This window comes from Mytilus edulis, chromosome 10, assembly GCF_963676685.1.
Source record: "Mytilus edulis chromosome 10, xbMytEdul2.2, whole genome shotgun sequence".
Lineage (NCBI taxonomy): Eukaryota > Metazoa > Mollusca > Bivalvia > Mytilida > Mytilidae > Mytilus > Mytilus edulis.
Window position 1 is genome coordinate 26,894,971 of NC_092353.1, and position 20,111 is coordinate 26,915,081.

The 20,111-nt window shown below is 31.8% G+C and overlaps 1 protein-coding gene across 1 annotated transcript; it reads right to left on the bottom strand.

Annotated features, from left to right (window-relative positions):
* Positions 1-4,202: 4,202 nt before the first annotated feature.
* Positions 4,203-18,438, bottom strand: LOC139490744 (uncharacterized). The gene is made up of 5 exons (XM_071277714.1): positions 18,083-18,438; positions 16,066-16,211; positions 11,447-11,648; positions 10,984-11,091; positions 4,203-5,627 (listed from the first exon to the last, which is right to left on the bottom strand). The coding sequence occupies exons 1-5, from the start codon at positions 18,282-18,284 to the stop codon at positions 5,206-5,208; spliced, it is 1,080 nt and encodes a 359-aa protein (XP_071133815.1). The 5' UTR covers positions 18,285-18,438; the 3' UTR covers positions 4,203-5,205.
* Between the last annotated feature and the right edge of the window lie 1,673 nt (positions 18,439-20,111).

Sequence of the window (20,111 nt, forward strand, 5' to 3'; positions counted from 1 at the left end):
ATCTATTTGCCTCCGAATTGGAGAAAAACCCCTTTAAAACGTTTTATAAAATTTATCTAGCACTCGATCCTTCTACTTTACAAATACAAGTTGACATATAAAATGAAGCGATAAACGTATAGTATATTTACATAGTGTAAAGATGAGCTATGCAAGAAATATTGAAAGCTTGTTTTAAATTACAACAATGCCTAACATCATCAAATCCTAGTGTCTACACTTTAATGCATCTTTATGGTCATACAATTAAACTATTCCAATGTATGGTAGCAATGAAATATGGGGAACTCAACCACTTCAGTTGCATGTAAGAAGAAAAATGAATACATTTGACAAAAGGTTTATTCAAAAAACATATCTCAAAGATTACACAAAATAAAAGCAAGTGATTTTGCTATTATGTCTGTAATAGGAAGATTTCTTACATATATATATTTATATGTTTTGGCTATGTTAAAATATGTTGACAGGTTAGAGAAAATAAAAAGTAAAATAACAAAAACAGCGTTCTCTGAGGAAAATTCAAAACGGAAAGTCCTCTATCAAATGGCAAAATCAAAAGCTCAAACATATTCAGCGAATAGACAACAACTGTCTAATTCCTCACTTGGTCTAGCGCAACTACAACATTTCAATGCTGGAATCTCTGATAAGTTTATTTACAACCTCGATACCACTGCTGGTGGAGTTTTTATTCCCCGAGGGTATTATCAACCCAGTTGTCGTCACATCTGTATTGATATGAATTTTTATTGATACGGTCATAATTATAAATTAATTGTTAACAAAACTTTGAATTTTTGAAATACTAAGGCTGTTTTACCTCATGAATAGATTACCCAAGGTGTATTTGGCAAAACTTTTAGAAATTGTTGGTCCTTTATGCTCTTCAATTTCGTACTTTTTTCGTCTTTTATAAATAAAAAAAAATATTCGAGCGCCACTGCAGAGTCTACTGTAGACGAAGCGCGCGTCTGGTGGAAATACAAAATTTCAATCCTGGTATCTATGATGAGTTTATTTTATCATATCTACGGTTGTACTTTACCCAAAAATAATAAAAGAGAAGTTAAATCAGATAAAGTAACTTTTACAATAGAATGTGCTGTGAATTTACTTGTATCATTATTTAGCAAGAAAAGGAGTCGGGTGATCTCATTATTTCTTTTTCTTATCTGAAAGCATATTATTAGAGCTATCTTCATATTATATGGTGTATTTTTTTTATCACACACAATTGAGTTTTTCATGCATAATCCATACAAAATCAGACAATTTTATACAACCCGAGTTGAGCTGTTTGGATCTGTTAGAGATATTTTTATTTTAATATTTGACTGAATTGAATCTCAAGAAAAATTTCCAGATTCGAGACAAATGCAATTCCAAATTAATTTCCATCGGTTGTGCTGCTTGAGTTTTAAAAATGAACTCTGTTAATATTTTCTGACTTCCTTTTATTTCTCAGATAAATTTTAATTTTTCTTTCCATGTTTTCTTTTCTCTTTTTAAATCTTATATGATATTTGGATGGGAGTATCACTCTAGGAGACTTTGGTGATTGTAAAAATATTAATGTAGAAACCATGCCCTGATTATCTATATGAGAAATAAAATCTTGTATTTTTTAAGATAGTATTCCCAAATGTTCTATGCTAACACTACAGGAACCAATTCTAGAACGGTGGTTTCAGTTAAATTTCCTGTTAGTACCTAATTGCAAGGCAAACAGACTGGCTTAATTAAGTTCATTGTAAGAAAAAAATCATTCATCAAGGAGACCATGTCTTTGAATTTTGTAACAACTAAAATAGATGTACTCCACATGTCCATCTGTTTTGTAGTAAAGTGTAGTCTAGATCTGAACGGTGCATTCCCTTTGCGCGCATTACCATTACATACGGGCTTGAAAATCATTTCTTTTGATTACTAAAAAGTACATCTGAATGTCTATGATATAGATGCAATCAACCTTCTCACTAACCTCTGGATTATCTAAGTTTCAAATGGTGAAGTTGTAATCATCGCTTAGACATTTATACGGATGCCATTTCAAGTTTGTTGGCCGTTTTTTTTTTAAACTGTTTCAGAGATGACAAACAATATGTTCCAATTGTTGTAAACACATGCCGTCCTCTTTTCCTTAAATATGACACTTTACCGGGTTCATCTTACATTAGCATCACGACAGGTGCAACATGTGAGCAGGATCTGTTAACCCGTCCGGAGCACCAAAGATCAACACCGGGTTTGTTTTTTTGGCAGTGGTGTTTGTGTTGTCCAGTCTTCAGTTTTCAATGTTGCGTTTTGTAACCTGTTGTTTGGACTTTTGCTCGTTTTCGTTCCATGGTATTGTCAGTTCCTTTTCGAATGATGAGTCTGATTATTCCTTTGTTATGTTTTGCCCCTTATGGATTAGTCAGAACTTCAGAAAAGTAGTAAGGAACTTTTATAAAAAGTACGGTTGTAACACCAACTTTATAACATAAGATTTTGACAATTCTAAACAAAAAAATGTGTATAAAGCATAAATATGCTTTCCTGCATATTGTAGTTTATAACAAGGTGTAAAATTTTAAAATGCTATTCTAAGAACAAGGAAGTCAAGTCATGCTGAAATAATATAATAAATTGTTAACACCTTTTCGTTATTTTGATACTGCAAATGTTGAAATTAAAATAGCATTACTTTGATATGTAAGTAATGCAAATATTCAAAGTCAATGAACCATGCAATATGACTAAAGGTACAGGGTTAAAACAATATCCATGGAAATGAGATGTGCCAATGCTAATACAACTGCATTCCAAATACCACTAAAATCTCAAAAGTTGTCCCCTATAAACAAACCTTAACACAAACAATGTAAACATTAACTTGTAAACTATAGCATTGGCCTACCATTAGTGGTTCCCCATAAACTGACCTAACCACAAACTAATACATGTAAACTTAGCAAAGTTTCAAAGTAAATAGACCATGACCGAGGGGTCGGGGCAAAATACTCTCCATGGTAATGAGATATGCTAATGATAATACAAGTGCAAACCTAATATCATTGGCCTTCCACCAGTGGTTAACCATTAACTAAACAAATACTTTGTTGACTCCACCACTGATGATGGAAAACAGCATACCTTAGACTCGCTTTTTGACTCTGTCAAGGCAAGACAAAAAGCAATGGACATTAGTACAACTTAAGTTTAAATTGCTTGAATTAATAGGTTGGAGGATTCTTTGTCAGGAGGTGGCTATACTTGAGATCCTTTTTAATTTGATCAGTTCTCAGCTTTGAATTTTGAAGGATTATGTTTTGATTTTCAAATATATCTGCCTCGAACATCACTGAAGAGACATTTAGTGTCGAAAGGACCATCTGGTGCAGTGATATGGTCTCTAGATACTACCAGTGGGTTAATAACTCTGCTGTTGGATTGTTAGTTTACAAGGTTATAACAACCTAAATAAACAGTCAGTGGTACTGACATGAAAATATGTAGATTGTTAGATTGAAATTTTATTGATTGATTGATTGTTGGTTGCTTTACGCCGCATTAGCACAACAAGGCTATATCGCGGCGAGATTGAAATTCGATGTTATAACATTTTGGAAACCATTTTTAATTAAGAAATACATCTCCCTCATTCAAAGCTCTGGTTCCATTCTGAATTGGCCATCATATTGTCAAGTCATTTTGACTTGATCAGCTCCTTTCTATTTGGTTTTGCCTTTTCAATACACCTTATCGCTAATCCCGGCTGACCCAGCCACTTGAACTTTTGATGCACACAACAATCACTTTTCCATTGTGTCGTCAGATATTTCGTTTTATAACGTCAAAATTTTACGGGAACCTGTGTGATATCCAGTAAGGGTGGACAAATAGTGATAAGGTCTATTATTTCAACTTCGAGCCTCACTAAACACATTAACTGTTACAATACACATCAGGTGCAGTAAAAATGGTACCGTTAATGACATTCATCTTCATACTTTTACAAGCCTATAGTCATTGTAAAATTAATTGTTTTGTTTAAAATTGTGGACAAAATTGCTCTTTCAAAATTTCAATTTGGGAGCCTCCATGGGGGAAATCCCCCGCAGTTAGTGAAAGTTGGCAGGTATGTAATGTTGATAGTTATTATTGATATGATTTTGTGAGTGGAAAATAATATAACTGAATAATTGAATAAAAACAAATATTATGATAATTTTTATTGCCAATATGACAGAATAAGGCAATTTTACTATAATGATCACAGATACAATACATAACAAAGGACATAGAAAATAGAGTTATCTCCCCTATACTATGCTATTTGATTTAGAGTAAGTCAGAGCAAGCTCCTTTTTAAATTGCATCATTCCTTTAAAAACACAGTTGAATATCATAATTTCATCTCATTTGTTAACAAATGCTGTGCAGGAATTATAACTTTTGTAACAAAATTCAGGGACCATCAATAATTAACAATAACAGTCAATATATAATATCCTAGCTAAAAATTCATCTTTCTTTGGTAAATTTAATAACCTTTTAATTTTTGCTTTCAAATAAAAGAAAAAAGAAAGAGGAAGCAGTAAAACAGTTAAAAAACTTAAAGAGATTATATTACAAGCACATCTAAAAATGTATAAGTTATTCAAATTACATTAATATTTCAACAATTATGTGTAAATATAAAACTATTTAAAAAGAAAAATGAAATATTGTTATCAAAATAAATATATATATATACTAATATATCAGCCACATTAAAAACAATATGCTACCTTTGATACGACATGTTAATAACTATGATAATAAATTTCCTTCGTATGGTCAGATATGTACATTTTAGTGTGTCATCTTTAGAAAAGAAGCCCTGAAGAGTTATACATTGTTTGTGTTTCTTTCTATCTATGAAGCTTTTCTACGTTAAGTTTTAGTGTTTTCATCTTTCCTGAATACAATATATTAGTGAAGAGTTAATAGAATTTACTAAATAGAAACTAATGCTGATTTGTATAAAAGCTTATTTACATCAGATCTTTCTTTCCGAGTTACATGTTTATTTCGCATTACATTATTCTTTTCCGCCAAAAATCATAGGCACTATCTTCCATGTAAAACCATCGCAACAACAACACTATAACAAAGTAACAATAATATAGTTTAGTTTAGATTGATGAATTTGCAAATTTAAATTTGTTTATATTATGTCTATTTTCGTAACCATGGCATTCTGACAATTTTATTGCTATCCGGCCATTCGTATCTAACTTGATACTCTGTATTAACAGCATCATATGTTTCCGTTCCAAGAGGACGTTGGTGGAGGTGGAAGTTTGGTGTTGGATTAATGTTAAATGCACTTGTCGGTATGTCCATCGGCGGTCGCTCAAACTTGGTGGAATACTCTGTTGGTCCTGGGAATCTTGTATTGATTCCTGCTTGTTCCTGAACGGACATGCACTGCATACCTCTTGGATCTGTGGTAGTCATGGTCTGGTATGGACTTTCCCTGGGAAATTTATTTAAACTGTTTTCTGCTTTTGTCTCGTTTAATTTCCAACTAACCGCTGGACCACTGGACTGATGAAAGGTATTGCTGCGTGGGTAGATACTGTCAATTGTCTGGTAACCTGTAACACAAAAATACAAATTAGTTTATACCTATCAGACAAAGAAGAAAGTAAAAAAAAACACAAATACCCACCAAGGAAAATTAAAAACTGAAAGTCCCTAATCAAATTGCAAAATCAAATGCTCAAACACATCAAACGAATGGATAACAGCTGTCATACACCTGACATGGTACAGGCATTTTCTTATGCAAAATATGGTGGATTAAACCTGGTTTAATAACTAGCTACATCTCTCACTTATATAACAGTCACTTCAAATTCCATCATATTGACAACAATGTGTGAACAAAACAAACAGATATAATAGGTAAAAATGTTGAAATAGAGGTAAAACAGTCAACATTGTGTTATAATCTTTATCAAAAAGGTAAATAGGCGTAGCACATTAGGACATTGTCCAAACTTGACTGTATAAAGATTTTAAATATTTTTTCTTTCTGCTTTACCCCCAAAACTAGGGTGCATGTCAGAACCATGAACCTTCAGTAGAAAAATGGCATTCTTAGTCAATTTAGATTGAAGTCAAAAGCACCTGCAACATACAAGGTTAAAACTCACAATATCAGCGTTGATAGAATGGTATGAATTTGTTTGTATATAAGTTGTTTTTTATCAGTATAAAATAAAATGAAAGTTTAAGCCACTATTGGGTTTCTGGAGGTCAATATTAGGTAATGCCTAACCTGGCTTTTAAATTGGTCTATTTCAAAAGCCTTAATGTTAGGTAAAACAAATTTCTTCATAATAGTACATTAAAGACTATAAAGTCAGCTCAAAACAAATGTCCATAGTACACGGTCGGATGACCTGAAGTGGAACAGACGAACAAACAGACACACAGACTGAAAAACATAATGCTCCAAAGTGGGGCATATAAATTTTGATTTTGCACATTTTTCAAACCTAACAGCTTTAGGTTACCTTAGACTCTACCTATGATAATAAAATTTTATGTAACCAAAAGGTGCCAAGTTTATAATTGAATCACAAAAAAATATAATCTAAAAGTGAGGTTACAGCTCAAGTAGTGCATAATTTAGGGGTCTTAACTTACTTATTTATAATGGGACATTCTTAAAAGAAGTTATTTTGTATGAATATTAATATCACAACTTTTTTTTATATGAAATGCGTAGTATTTTGGTCATTTACAAGACATTTAAATCTTCCAGACAATCTTAGTCTTTAATGAACCTACTCCTTTGGTATAACCTCAATGTCCTTGGTCCAAAAGGAAAAAATCCCTGTTTTATTGTATAATGAGTCACTGTGTAAAATTGTAAATCCTTAAATGATTATTTAGACAGAATACAAGACTGTTATAAAGATTTTTGAAAAACACAATTCTGCGGTATTTGTCAAAATTTTATTAAGTTTTCAAAATGGCACAGAAGAATTTCATTTTCAAATGTCATATAGTACTTTATAAAGCATTGATTATATCCATTTAACTACAAATAAAATTGCAACCATGAACAAGGAATGTGTATCCTGAATAACTCTCAAGGTAAAAATCGGCATGTCACTAAATAGCAAATGAAAATTTGAGACCACACATACAAAATTATCAAAACTTCATTTACCGGGAAAACTTTCATTTATCTGAAAACCTAAGTTACCTTTTGTTTAAATTATTTCTTTTAAATCCTAGCTGTTAACAACAATTTCTGATGATTTATGTAATATAAAGAAGTTTAAACTCATGAAGAAACATTACACTGTACCTTGTAGATATGGTCGATCGTTGTTGTAGTTCTCCTACCTAGCTACCACATTAAAGATTAATAATCAGGGTATAAAAATCTATATCATTACAACTCTTTTGTTCTCTTATTTAATCTATTTTTAGTTGTATTGAACCTGTTCAATTTGAACAATGTACATTTAAATGTTCGAATATTTATTGGAGAATTAAATATCAAATTATGCTATGCTGCATTTTCACCTTAGTGAGGACAATTACGGCATTAGTTTATTAAGTTTTTGTTATAATACCTTTCATCAACAAATATAAAATACTATACAACATAGTAAATTTAAAAACTTCAAATAGATAAATGCTGACAATCTAAGCTCTGTGTAAAAAAAAGGAAAATAGGATTGAATAATAATGTATACTTTTTTATAGCAAATTATAGAAAACTAAGAAAACTCAGTAAGTATGTTGTTCCCATAAGTTAAGCAATTAAAATACAATTTGACACATGTACCGACTAATAACAGGATAACAGGGATATAAAGTAAAGTTTAACGCATATGAGTTCAAAAGAAAGACAAGTAACTATTTGTAACTATTGACTAAAGATAAATAAAAATCAATAAATGATTTATATAGTTTTTCGTTCTTTAATGGTTACACATCCATATGTAAACTTTTTAGTTTACCACATTGTAAATTTTAAACTTTAAAGATTAGTGAGTAAGAACAAATCTAAAAGACTGTTGAATTGTTAATCAAATTAAGAATAGCCTTAATCACTCTCTTAAAATAAGGTCCATACTAATTAAAGGCTATATTAACAACACAAAGATAAAAAAGATACCTTGAGGTCACCAAAAGACAGTAGACAGGTGTTTGAATAATATATTAACTTCTAAATTGTCTAAATTCTTGAAGAAGAGGACAAAGGTTTTTTGGGTGCAACATGTTTGCAATTTTGATTTCATGTATTGGCTTGTATGTGTTCCATTCACATTGGTGAGAAAGCATTGTGCAAGATAAATTCTTATATTTTCAATCAGGAAATTGCCTTTTCATTTCCTATCCTTCCAAGCAAATACCCCAAACCCCCACCCTTTACAACCCTCTCAGAAAAGTTGTGGATAAATCCAAAAGGGACTATCAAAGATCTGCTATCAACACATAGTTTTATTTTTACTGAAACCAAGAAAATAATCTAAAAACAAGGAGTGGCTATATGGTAGATGATAAACTGCTTACTAGCAGCAGAGCAAATATTTAATCATTCCTATCAATTGGAGCCGAAAAAACATTTATTATAATAAGCAAAATGTTCCTTGTACAAGGAGTGTTGTAAAATTTCAAACTACAGGAAGTTGTGGAATCACAGGTGTAAAAATTTGTTAATCCCTATATTCTGAAGCTACAAATCAAAAATTAAATCATTCTGTTTGATTGAAGCCAAGTTAACTTTGACATGAGAATTCTTCAAACGAATGGATGGATAGAGTTGGGGAGTTACCAGACCTGTTTTCACCCTTCAATGACCAAATTAAAACTCTCATTAAGAAATATATGTCATAAGTAATTTAAAAATATCTCCCTTTTAATCTTAATATTTTGTGAATGAACTCTCCAGCAGTTCTTAAGTAACAAATCACAATTATTATATGTATTTTAAAAGTGTATATATAAAACATTTCTAACTAATTATTACTGAATTCTCATACCAAGTTCTATTCATGTCATTTGGTTTAGTAGTTAATTCTCATATTTTGTCCATTAATGCAAAATCAAAGACTTTATTCCATAACTAATTACCCAGTCCTTTACATGGTTGTTTATTAGGATAATTTATCACTTATAAGTTATTTTAAGCAACAGACCAAAGTAACTAAAATGAATTCTGACAATTTTATGGCACATTTAATTCTTCCTTACAAATGGAATCTACAAGAAATTTCAACAAAAAAACCAAGATTTGAAGTACTTCATTAAATGAACAACTATTTGTAGCTACTAGATCCTTGACTATCTAACCTTAAAAATGATAAGCTTCCTCCCTTTAATTTTTATTCTTATTTAGCTATCATCATTTCAATTACCACTGCAACTTTTAGTGTCAGTGTCTTCGAATTCAGACCCAACAAGAATGTGTCCCCAGGACATGGATGCACCTTTCTATGTTCAGTGGACCATGAAAATGGGGTAAAAACTCTGTGTACTAAGTTTAAAGTTGATTGGACTCAATTCAACTTCATAAAAAGCTACCTTGACCAAAAACTTTAACCTGAAGTGGGACAGACAGACAAACAGATGGACTGTCAGATGGACAAACGGATGCACAGACCAGAAAACATAATGCTTCTCTACTATTGTAGGTGGGGAATAAAAATCAATAGACTTCTTCAACTAATCTTTGTCTTCCATCTGTATAAGTTTCATTCTTTTAAAGTGGGAACATCAAGTAACCATCTTGAAACATTTCCATTTTTGACAAACAGATAGACAGACAGAAGGAAGAATGGACAATGCAATTGCTGTAATACACTCCTCAAATATTTGTTTTGGGTATAAGCTATAAATATGGTAATATATTTAATTAAGGCCAATAACTCCAATCTCAATCTTCATAATACATTAAACTGTCAATTCTGACTACTACTTAACCCTTTCTGTATGCCCAAGAAAGGGTAACTTTATCAGATAAACAAAACAAAAAACTTTATATAAAAACTTTCAGTGGTTGCCGTTTGTTTATGTGTTACATATTTGTTTTTGTTCATTTTTTTATATAAATAAGGCTGTTAGTTTTCTCGTTTGAATTATTTTACATTGTCTTATTGGGGCCTTTTATAGCTGACTATGTGGTATGGGCTTTGCTCATTGTTAAAGGCCGTACGGTGACCTATAGTTGTTAATGTCTGTGTCATTTTGGTCTCTTGTGGACAGTTGTCTCATTGGCAATCATACCACATCTTTTTTTTTATATATTTATAAGTAAGAAAGGTATTAATACAAGAAAAAATGGAAAGAAAAAGGGAATACCCATCTGCTTTTTGTTCATCTGGCCAGCACCCATAAGGCTTTTATGGCAGTACCAGGGAAATGATCCCTGTCAGCACAGCTCCAGTCCATCATTTTGGCTCTCTTTGACAATAAGAAATATTCTGATAATATGCCTTTGAGTCTCACTCTTGTAAACTGAAGAGATTGCATCCACTTATATATACTTGCAGAAATATATCAAAATAAAAAAAGGGAAATGTATGATTGCCAATAAGAAAACTTTTCATCAGATACCAAATAGATATAGGAAAATGTGGTGTGAGTGCCAATGAGACAACTCTCCATCCAAATAACAACTTAAAAAAGTAAACCATTATAGGTCAATGTACAACCTGCAACACAGAGCCTTGGCTCATAGTATGTTAACATGTTCACGGCCTTAACTGTGTGCAATATTTGCATAACAACAAGCTATAAAGGGCCCCAAAATTACTAGTGTAAAACCATTTAAACGGGAAAACCAACGGTCAAAGCATGAGTTTGGCCTGGAGAAAAATCTTACCATATTGTAAGATGAAAGGCTCCAGCTTATCACTTGAATCGAGTATTTAAAACCTAGAGAGCCTATGACTGAATAATGGTAGACATAGTGTAAAATAATACCTCTGTAATCAAATTTTGGTTGTGCATTAAATCCATACTGTATTTTACTTCCTAGTAATGATGGCGCTGTCTTTGGTCTCATCATTGCTGACTGTCTTTCTCTATCTTCTGTAATGTCAAAATTTAATAAGTTAGTCATGGCATTGATGCTGTATTAATTATTTCCATTATAAATGGTCCTAAATCAGAAATCATGAAGTCTACAACTATGTAGATCATTGAATATATTCATTCATATCTAACTCAAAAAGAAAACCCTGTTTGATGATAAAAACCAAATATGATTTTTTTCAGGAAAGTCATTTTCCTATTTAATTTTATATTACTCACACTGAAAATTAACCATGAAAAATGTACAAAGTATCTTTCCCTCTAAATCAACTTAAAAAAAAGATTGTTTAGTTTGAGCATGGTTGAGGAATACACATCTTAAAACAAATTAAACATCTATGAAAGAAATTACCATGAAATTTCCTAGCAGCATTTAGAGCACCCATGTATCCAGTATTGCAATTCTTATCCGCCCATGCTGTTCTCATTTGGAATGGTTCCCGTGATCCTCGAGAGAGATTGTTACGGTAGCCAGTGTAGCTGTCAGTGACACCTATGTGATCCCCAAACTGACGAATTCTATCTGCAGCCTTGTAAGTGTGGGGATCAAGATCCTAAAAAGATAACGAGAAAATGAGGGTCAAGTGTAATACTCATATAGTTTATCAGTTTCATAGATACAATCATAATAGTTAACTAATATTCAATTCATATTTTGACACTGAAAGCTGTGCAATTGCTATGATTCAGATATGAAAAGGGATTTTTAAGTGTTGATCAGCTTATTTCCCTGACAGATTTACTGATGAAAAATATATGCAGTTTTGATAGTTGAGTTTTATTATTTTTTGTATTTTTTCCCATTTAAATGACAAATTGGAAATATAATTGACTTTTTTATGAACCTTAATAGTTTTACTAATTTTATTATACAAATTCAGTTTACAAAAATAATTTCATTTGAACTTTAACAATGTGTCCCCATAAGTTTTTTAAAAACACTTCATTTACATGTAGAAGCTCATCTCATGTACATTTGTACACTGTGTAACTGAAAACTTAGTTCTATTTAGACAGAGTCACTCAATGCAAGTAAAAATACTCAAGAATATTTAATGTTCTGGTGTGCTCTATATAACAAAAGCCAGGTAATTCATCAAGATAGGCTACAATGTACATGTATCACATCAATGTATTGCAGTAATTCAACCATCTTAAAACAAGGAACTATTTGAAACTGGAATCATATTTAATTCTGGAAATTTGAAAAGAAATGGATGATGAAAACTAAAAACCCAACATTAGAGGGTTAGATATGCATGCATTGCTGATGTTCAAGTTACTTTCACTGAAATTTCAGTAAGAACTAACTTCCATAATTGGGTTATCAGGGGCGGATGCAGGAATTTTCGAAAGGGGGGTGCTAACCCAGGGCAAAGGGGGGGGGGGGGGGTGCAGGGGGGTGCAAAACATATGTCCCGATACAAATGCATTGATCGGCAAAAATAAAGGGGGGGGTGCGCACCCCCGGAACCCCCCCCCTGGATCCGCCACTGGTTATTTTCATCATACATTTCTTATTAATCATGTATATTCCAGATTTAAATAATTGCTTGTTTTACAGCATGCATACATGTACAACATCGTAAAACATACAAATAAAGAGATAATTTGTAATTTTTGAAACATTGAAGTAACATTTCCCTTTACAGTGATGAAACAAATGTGCAAAAAAAATCTTATACTAAGGGGGATAGCAGTAATCATAAATCTGATACTTCATACCTGCAGGGGCTCAAATTTGCTTTAAGGAATGTAAAGTCCATGAAGATTTGAATTGTTGAATGAAAAGTCCAAGATCCTGTATCAAGACCTGGACTTTTAAGATTTATTGAAGGTTTCTTTGTTTTCTCAATTACTATATAGATAAACCATTGGAATGGTAATTTACACTAGTCCTTTTTTAGGCCTTTTATAGCTTACTGTTCTAAGTGAGTTAAGGCTCCTTGTTGAAGACTGTACTTTGACCTATAATGGTTTTTCTTTTACAAGTTCAGACATGGATGGAGAGTTGTCTTATTGGCATGCATACCCCATCTTCTTATATCTTAAGACAGGCTACAAAACTTCAGCCTGAATTTGAACCTTTGTCATGGGACCAATAGATGAATTAATTCATGTATATAAATCCCAGTGTATATCAATGCTGTCACTTCATTTAAATGAATTCTTTTTTCATACAAATGAATATATATTGAAACATACATCTATCTCAACCGTCAAAAAATAATGACAAAAAAACCAAGTGCTGTAAACATTTTGTAAACACAGTTGGTTAGCAAAGACAATAAAATCCATTCTGCATCTTAGTTTTAAAACAACAAACACTCAAAAACCATCCTATTTAGCCACAAAATTTGTGAATAAAGAAAATGCAAAGAAAATGTCATGTAAGACACATATATAACACCACAAGTAGAAAAAACAATATAAATACAAACCTTTCTTTTGAATAACATGACTTATTTTGTAATCCTAAAACAATGTCTTTGGTTTATTATTTCCCTTTGAATGAAATTTGAGTTACAACAGTCCTTAGTTCTTGATGCTCTGATACACTTTTTTAGATAAATCTATACATGTCTAAGGATCCGTATTTTTCTGTTATTTACTTTAATTTGTAAAGTTACAGAGGAAGTCATTCAAAATAACAGAAGCTTAAAAAGAAAGCTTTTCTGTTTTATTCTTCTCTAATACTGAACTGGTTTTAAAATATCTATATTGCTACTGTCAAGCATTATTTTTTCAGTTTTAAAAATGTAAAAAAATCTGGTTTTGTGATTGACAACAAAAGGTCAATGCATTGTTTTTTGTTTTGTTCTTTACAAATCAATGAACTTAACATTATCAATATTTCAATCTATGAAGACATAGATCAGTTACAAGTTTAGATTTCAAAGTAGGACAATATGTAACTAATTGTTTAAAGAATTTTGATATAAAATATCAATGAAGATAATTAGAATGCAAGATTAGATTATTTTTTTGATAATGGGAGATAACTCAAAACAATTTATAAGGTAATGATTATTTTTCTACAGCAGTTGGTTAAAATTTCTGACCAGTTGAACAGTTTGGTTAATAAAACAAATTGCAATTGGTTTAGAATTTTAGATGAAATGAAATAGGTGGAGAGCAAGACTAAATGCAGTCAAGTTACGGTAACTAAAGAAGCAACCATTTACAGGTACAAAATAATTCCTTCAAGGCCAAATAATTGGATATTATCCCACACAAATAATATAGTCTGTTCTTCAATCTTCTAAGAACACCATTTTCATAAAATTAAACTTTTTTCCTTTAACGTTAAAAGGTTGCTTCAAAAGGTATGTTTTGTTTAAAAAAATATGAGCAATTTCTTTACATTTCTTCATCAAAATTTATGAACTCTAACTGCAACATGTGAAAAAAATAAAAATAATTAACCAATGAAAAATATTGTATGTGCGATTTTGTCTTGCATTATGAAATGTTTTAATTTACAGCACTCTCTTAACAACAACACTAATTAGTGTGTGTTACAAAATCAATGTGTTACAAGCATTGCAATAAATTACCATCACAATCCAAAGACAGATAGGTGCTGAAAAAGAAGTTTAATAATCTAGGGTTTTTAATTCAACATAATACTGGTTTGATTTATGACTGTAAAAGTCAATGAACTTGTGATATTCTATTATACATGTATAAATACTTTTATGGCATATATACAATAGCGCAGCAAGTACCTGTACACAATGAAAGGTTACAAGAAGCAAATCAAATAAGAATCCTTTCTGTTTACATTCCAAATAATATTTACAAAAATAGGAATATACATCTGCAATTGGATCTAAGACATTTTCTTTTTTTTTTAACTTCATAAATTTTTAATAATAAAATAAAGATCTTATTTTAACAAACATGACAAAGGTAATAGTAACAGTAACTTTTGCAAATACAACCAATAAAACATAAAAATACGGAAAAGCTATGGAAAACAAAGGTATAAAGTTAACTGTTAATTGTACCATGTCAAAGAACTAAATATATAAAATGGGAATGGAAGTGGGGAATGTGTCAAGAGACCAAGAACCTGACCAAAGAGTAGACAACAACAAAAAGCCACCAATGGGTCTTCAACACAGCAAGGAAATTACAACACAAAGAGATTACATGTAATAAAACCACTTATGAAATTAAGGGAAAAAATATTAAAGTATGTTTTTCATTCCCTTAATATAACTAGTCCTTCCTGTGGCATATATGCAAAATAAATATTTGGTACAATATGTGTGATTGAAATACAAATATCCTCTTTCAATTTAACCCATTTACTTTTGCATGTAGAAGAAATTAATTAACACATTTGGCTAATTAATTCAGAGTTTATTAATACATTTATGACGTTCATCATTCAAAAGTTGAATATTTCAAATTATTAAATCATGAAAAGGTAATTTTCTTTAAGTTCTGTGGACCACAGCAGCCAGCAGGTAAATATTCTTTTCTCAGCATCAGTTGTCTTAATTTGTTTCAGTGGGTAAAATGAGGAATAATATGTAGTAATTGTCAAATAATTTGGTGTTAGTTATTTAAGATATACATTTTAGGAATAGTTTGTCCGAGTCAATGATATATTACTGTAAAGTTTACAGTGTAAACATTTTGATTATTATGTGGATTACTGCTATTGTCTCTGTTTTAAGCATGCATAATGGTTTGCAATGGTTTTTTTTAGAACAACTAACCTAATAACAGCCACTGAGTGAGCTGTCTGTGTCTGAAAACTTAAAACGTACGAAGATCCAATATTTCTGCCTGTTACATACGGATTAGAATTCAAGGTAAAAATATTAAGGAATGCACACACACAAGAATAACCTGATCATTGCATACTGATAGAGTCTACCAAAGAACATAATTGAATTAGATTATGTATGTATATCACATATATATAAAACTATTTATAAATAGATGCACTTCAGTTACCTGCTGAATTCCACGTAGGTTCTGAACTGCATAATGATGTCTTTCACGTAACTGATTTTCCTGTTTACCCTGTAGATTTTCAATATCCATAACATGTTTGAGATGAGATAGGTGATTGCTTACTCTGTCTAAATCAGGAGGACCAGCTAAAAAAAGAACCAAAAAAAAACAGGATATAATATGTCTTCATCCTTATGGCTATACTGTACTATATACATGTACATGTAGACATAAGAAGGTGTGGTATGAGTGCCAATGGGCAACTCTCTATCCAAGTCACAATTAGTTAAAGACTTATAATAAACCATTAAGCATGTACATATGTAGGTCAAAATAAGGCCTTCAACACACAGCCTTGGCTCACAATAAACAGCAAGCTATAAAAATATTAAAAATTACTTGAGTAAAACCATTTTAACAAGAAAAACAATGGTTAACCTACATATATATAAAAAACGAGAAACAAGAAATATTTTTGAACCACATCCACAAACAACAACCACTGAAAATCATGTTCCTGACTTTGGATAGGTTCAAACAAATGCATCATCAGGTTTAAATGTTTTAATAGGTGCCAACCTTCACCTGAAGTACTAGAAGAGAACCATTGGGTACATTTATCCACCTTCCAAAGACCATTCACTGCTTTGTAATCAGTGAGTATTCTATAATGTAAATGTATCAGGCAAGTATATTTAACTTATTCACATAAAACACGTAAAATAGATATTTTTGAATATCAAGAAGACATTTTATGTGAACATATTAGTTAAATATACTTGCCTGAATCCACCTCCACCCCTTCATAAAGTTGGTTGATGATTTATGTTATCAATTAAACGCAACATTAAAACTAATTCCTACCCGGATGATTTCTACTCAGGATAGTTTATGGGGTGTCCGGAAGTGGATACAGTATTTTTAAATTCCCGATCACCCGGTTGTTTGCGATGAGAGTATTCTAATTCGCTGAACAAATAAACCAAAGGGATATCTGAAGATCTCTTTGTCAAAGTCTGGGGTCACTTCGACCAACCAAGGCCCCTAAATACCAGTTACAATTATTCATAATATCCAGTAAAAAAGGGTACCTGAGATGTGTGTGGGAGGGGGGAAATCAACCTCATTTTGTACTGAAATATCCAGAGCCTTTTGTCAAGGATTGAACTCAGCACCTTCAGAACTGCAGCCATCGGTCTTAATCACCAAACCACCAACCTACACAATGAATATAAAGCCTAATTGGAGAGAATCCATGGCAAAATGAAATAGCCCCACTTTTCCACCAATTCGCCACACTTCCTAAAAATCGTATCTCTCTTGTTTACAAACTTGCCCCACTTATGAAAAGGGTAAAATCACATTGATAATAGGTTGGACAACTTGCCCCACTTATGAAAAGGGTTAAAATCCTGCTGAAATAAGGTGTGCCAACTCACCCCACTCATGACAAATAAATGAACCAGGATGAATTTAGTAATTCCAACTCACGACACTTATGGAAAAAGATGCTATCCAGTTGTATATGTCCCTGCCACTTACAAAACATACTTTGACTACTTTTACTTACAAAAACATGACACACGCTTATTGTAAATGAATGAATGGACATTCTCTTTGATACAAATGTATTTACTTTAAAGTAACATATTTGCCTTTCATTGTTTAATTCTTCTTAATTCAAAGACAATATTAACCAATCCGGTAAGTGCTATGGTAACAAATTGGGCCACAAATTGCTGTTAATTGAAATCCTTCAATTGTTATGATACATGTACATGTATATAATATCGCATTTCAATACAATTATCAGGTTGCTTTTCTATTGCTATGGCGAGTTTATAGTAAACCAGTTTTGGGAGATTTTTTTTTAAAGTGGGGCGAGTTGGTGAAAAATTAGGGCAATTTGCCTGAGGGGCGATTTGTCCTGCTTCGGAATCCTTTGGAGACACAGGGTTTTATTAATTTGTATGTTATATCAGCTATTTATAAGTATTTTACATCTGGGTATACTTACACGTGTATGTATTTATGCCAGGACTCCCTTTGAATTTTGTGGTTGATGATATATTGTTGTCAAGTCTCATATGATCAAGTCCATTTCGAATATTTGATAATTCTCTGCCTATTTCTTGCGTACAATAGTAATTTCCACTTTGGGCTATATTATCAATATCCCGCCTTATTTCGTCAATTTTCTGGTTTGTATGAGAATACATTATGATAACCTTTTATAACCCTATCAAGGTTCTTATCAATGGAAATTTAAATGCAAAATCTGGTCGTTCTTTCTTTTCTTCTCACGTTAGCAACATGTAAACAAGAACATCACCATCTATTATACGCTTCACTTGCGATTGAACGAAAGTAAACGTCTTTGGGATCACGACGAACAGGTGCGCTCATTTGGAACTTATTTGATAATGACTTCCGAATGGCAATTTCCCGCCGTTATCGCATGTGCGTAAAAATATAATACTTAAAAGATGTTTGCTACTTTGTTTAAAATTACAAGCTTTTTAAAAGACTGTATTCATGTTTGTTATAAATTTACGGTTAATAAACAAAGGAACTAAAAAATCAGAAAAAATTAGGGGTTCGTGCACGTGTGCTTTTTTTTTTTAGATACTTATGAAAATTTAGAGGGAAATGATTCTTCATTTAAATTCTAGACTTTTTCATTAATTTAACTTGGGCACCATTTTTTCTTAAAAAAAAACCAACAACAAAAAACAAGGATATTATAAGATTTTTTAATATGGCATTTTAAACTATATGTTATTAAATTTATGGAAAGTAATTTATGTGTTGATTGACAAAAATCATTTTAATGCCACAGGATTCCAAATATCTGGCAAAAATTCATGGTGAAAACAAGAGGAGTGACTATCCTTGCTTGGCCTTGTATTAAAAAACTATTTAAAAAAAATCTAGGTAAAGTGTAAAAACGACTTCAGATACGGTCCTAAAAATTTAAAAACACTTTAAAAAATCAAAAACTACTTAGGGAGCTACCATTTGATTTTTATGGGGGGGGGCTAGGATGAAAAATTTTGTCCTGTATTTTTTTTTAGTTGTGATCTCTGTCCTGCCTTTTTATTTTTCATTCTAGTAAGTCCTGCCTTTTTTTTTTAGTTTATCCTGACTTTTTTTTACCTAAATTGTCATTCTGACTTTTTTTTTTTGCAAGTGTCTCATCCTGCCTTTTTTTTACTCAAAATTCCTGTCCTGCCTATTTTTTTCAAATTTCATCCTAGCCCCCCCATAAAAATCAAATGGTAGCTCCCTTACGAAATACTGCAAAGTTTTCATGATGCAAAAGCGTGATTTATGGACAAAATTATTAAAAAAAAATGTGCAGGTCTCACACTTATTGCGTGCGACTTGGCAGTCATAACCGTACTCATGCCCTTTAAAGTTGAGAAAAAAAAGTTTTTTTTCAATATTAATTTGTATACGACCGAAAAAAATGCGGGCCAAAAAACAAGCATTTTTCTAGTTTCCAGACAATAACTTGTGTTTAATTGTATGGATCTCTATAAAACTGTACCACAAGGTTCCTTGTCACAAAGGGAAAGGATTGAGTGTGGGGGTAATTGCCTCAAATTTTGAGAAATAAGGGGCCAAAAACAAGCATTTTTTCTAGTTTCCAAGCATTAACTTGTGTGTAAGTTTATGGATCTCTTTGAAATTGAACCACAAGGTTCCATATAATAAGGGCAAGCTGGTATTCGGTTTAGGGGGTGATTGCACAGGCACTCACTCGTCTCAGAATTTTGTTCCCCCTATATACCTTTATATAAAGGGGAAAAAATTCTGAGACGAGTGCCTGTGGGTGATTGTCCAAACGTTTAGAAATAAGGGTAAAAACAAGCATTTTTTTTTGTTTCCAGACAATAACTTGTGTTCAAGTGTTTGGATATCTCTGAAATTTTATTGCAATTAACGTACCATTTGGATTTCCACAAAGGGAATGCAGAGATTGAGTTGAGAAGTAACTGCTCCATTGGGGGTTAAAAATTGCGGGGTTGGGCTTATTTTTTTCA

What these genes read in the sequence shown, in the direction of transcription:
- LOC139490744 (XM_071277714.1), bottom strand. Translation starts at nt 18,284, where the DNA reads ATGTATTCTCATACAAACCAGAAAATTGACGAAATAAGGCGGGATATT. An exon ending in ACCTACGTGGAATTCAGCAG is followed by an intron (nt 11,649 to 16,065) that starts GTAACTGAAGTG and finishes TTATCTTTTTAG; the next exon opens with GATCTTGATCCCCACACTTA. An exon ending in TGCTGCTAGGAAATTTCATG is followed by an intron (nt 11,092 to 11,446) that starts GTAATTTCTTTC and finishes TTGACATTACAG; the next exon opens with AAGATAGAGAAAGACAGTCA.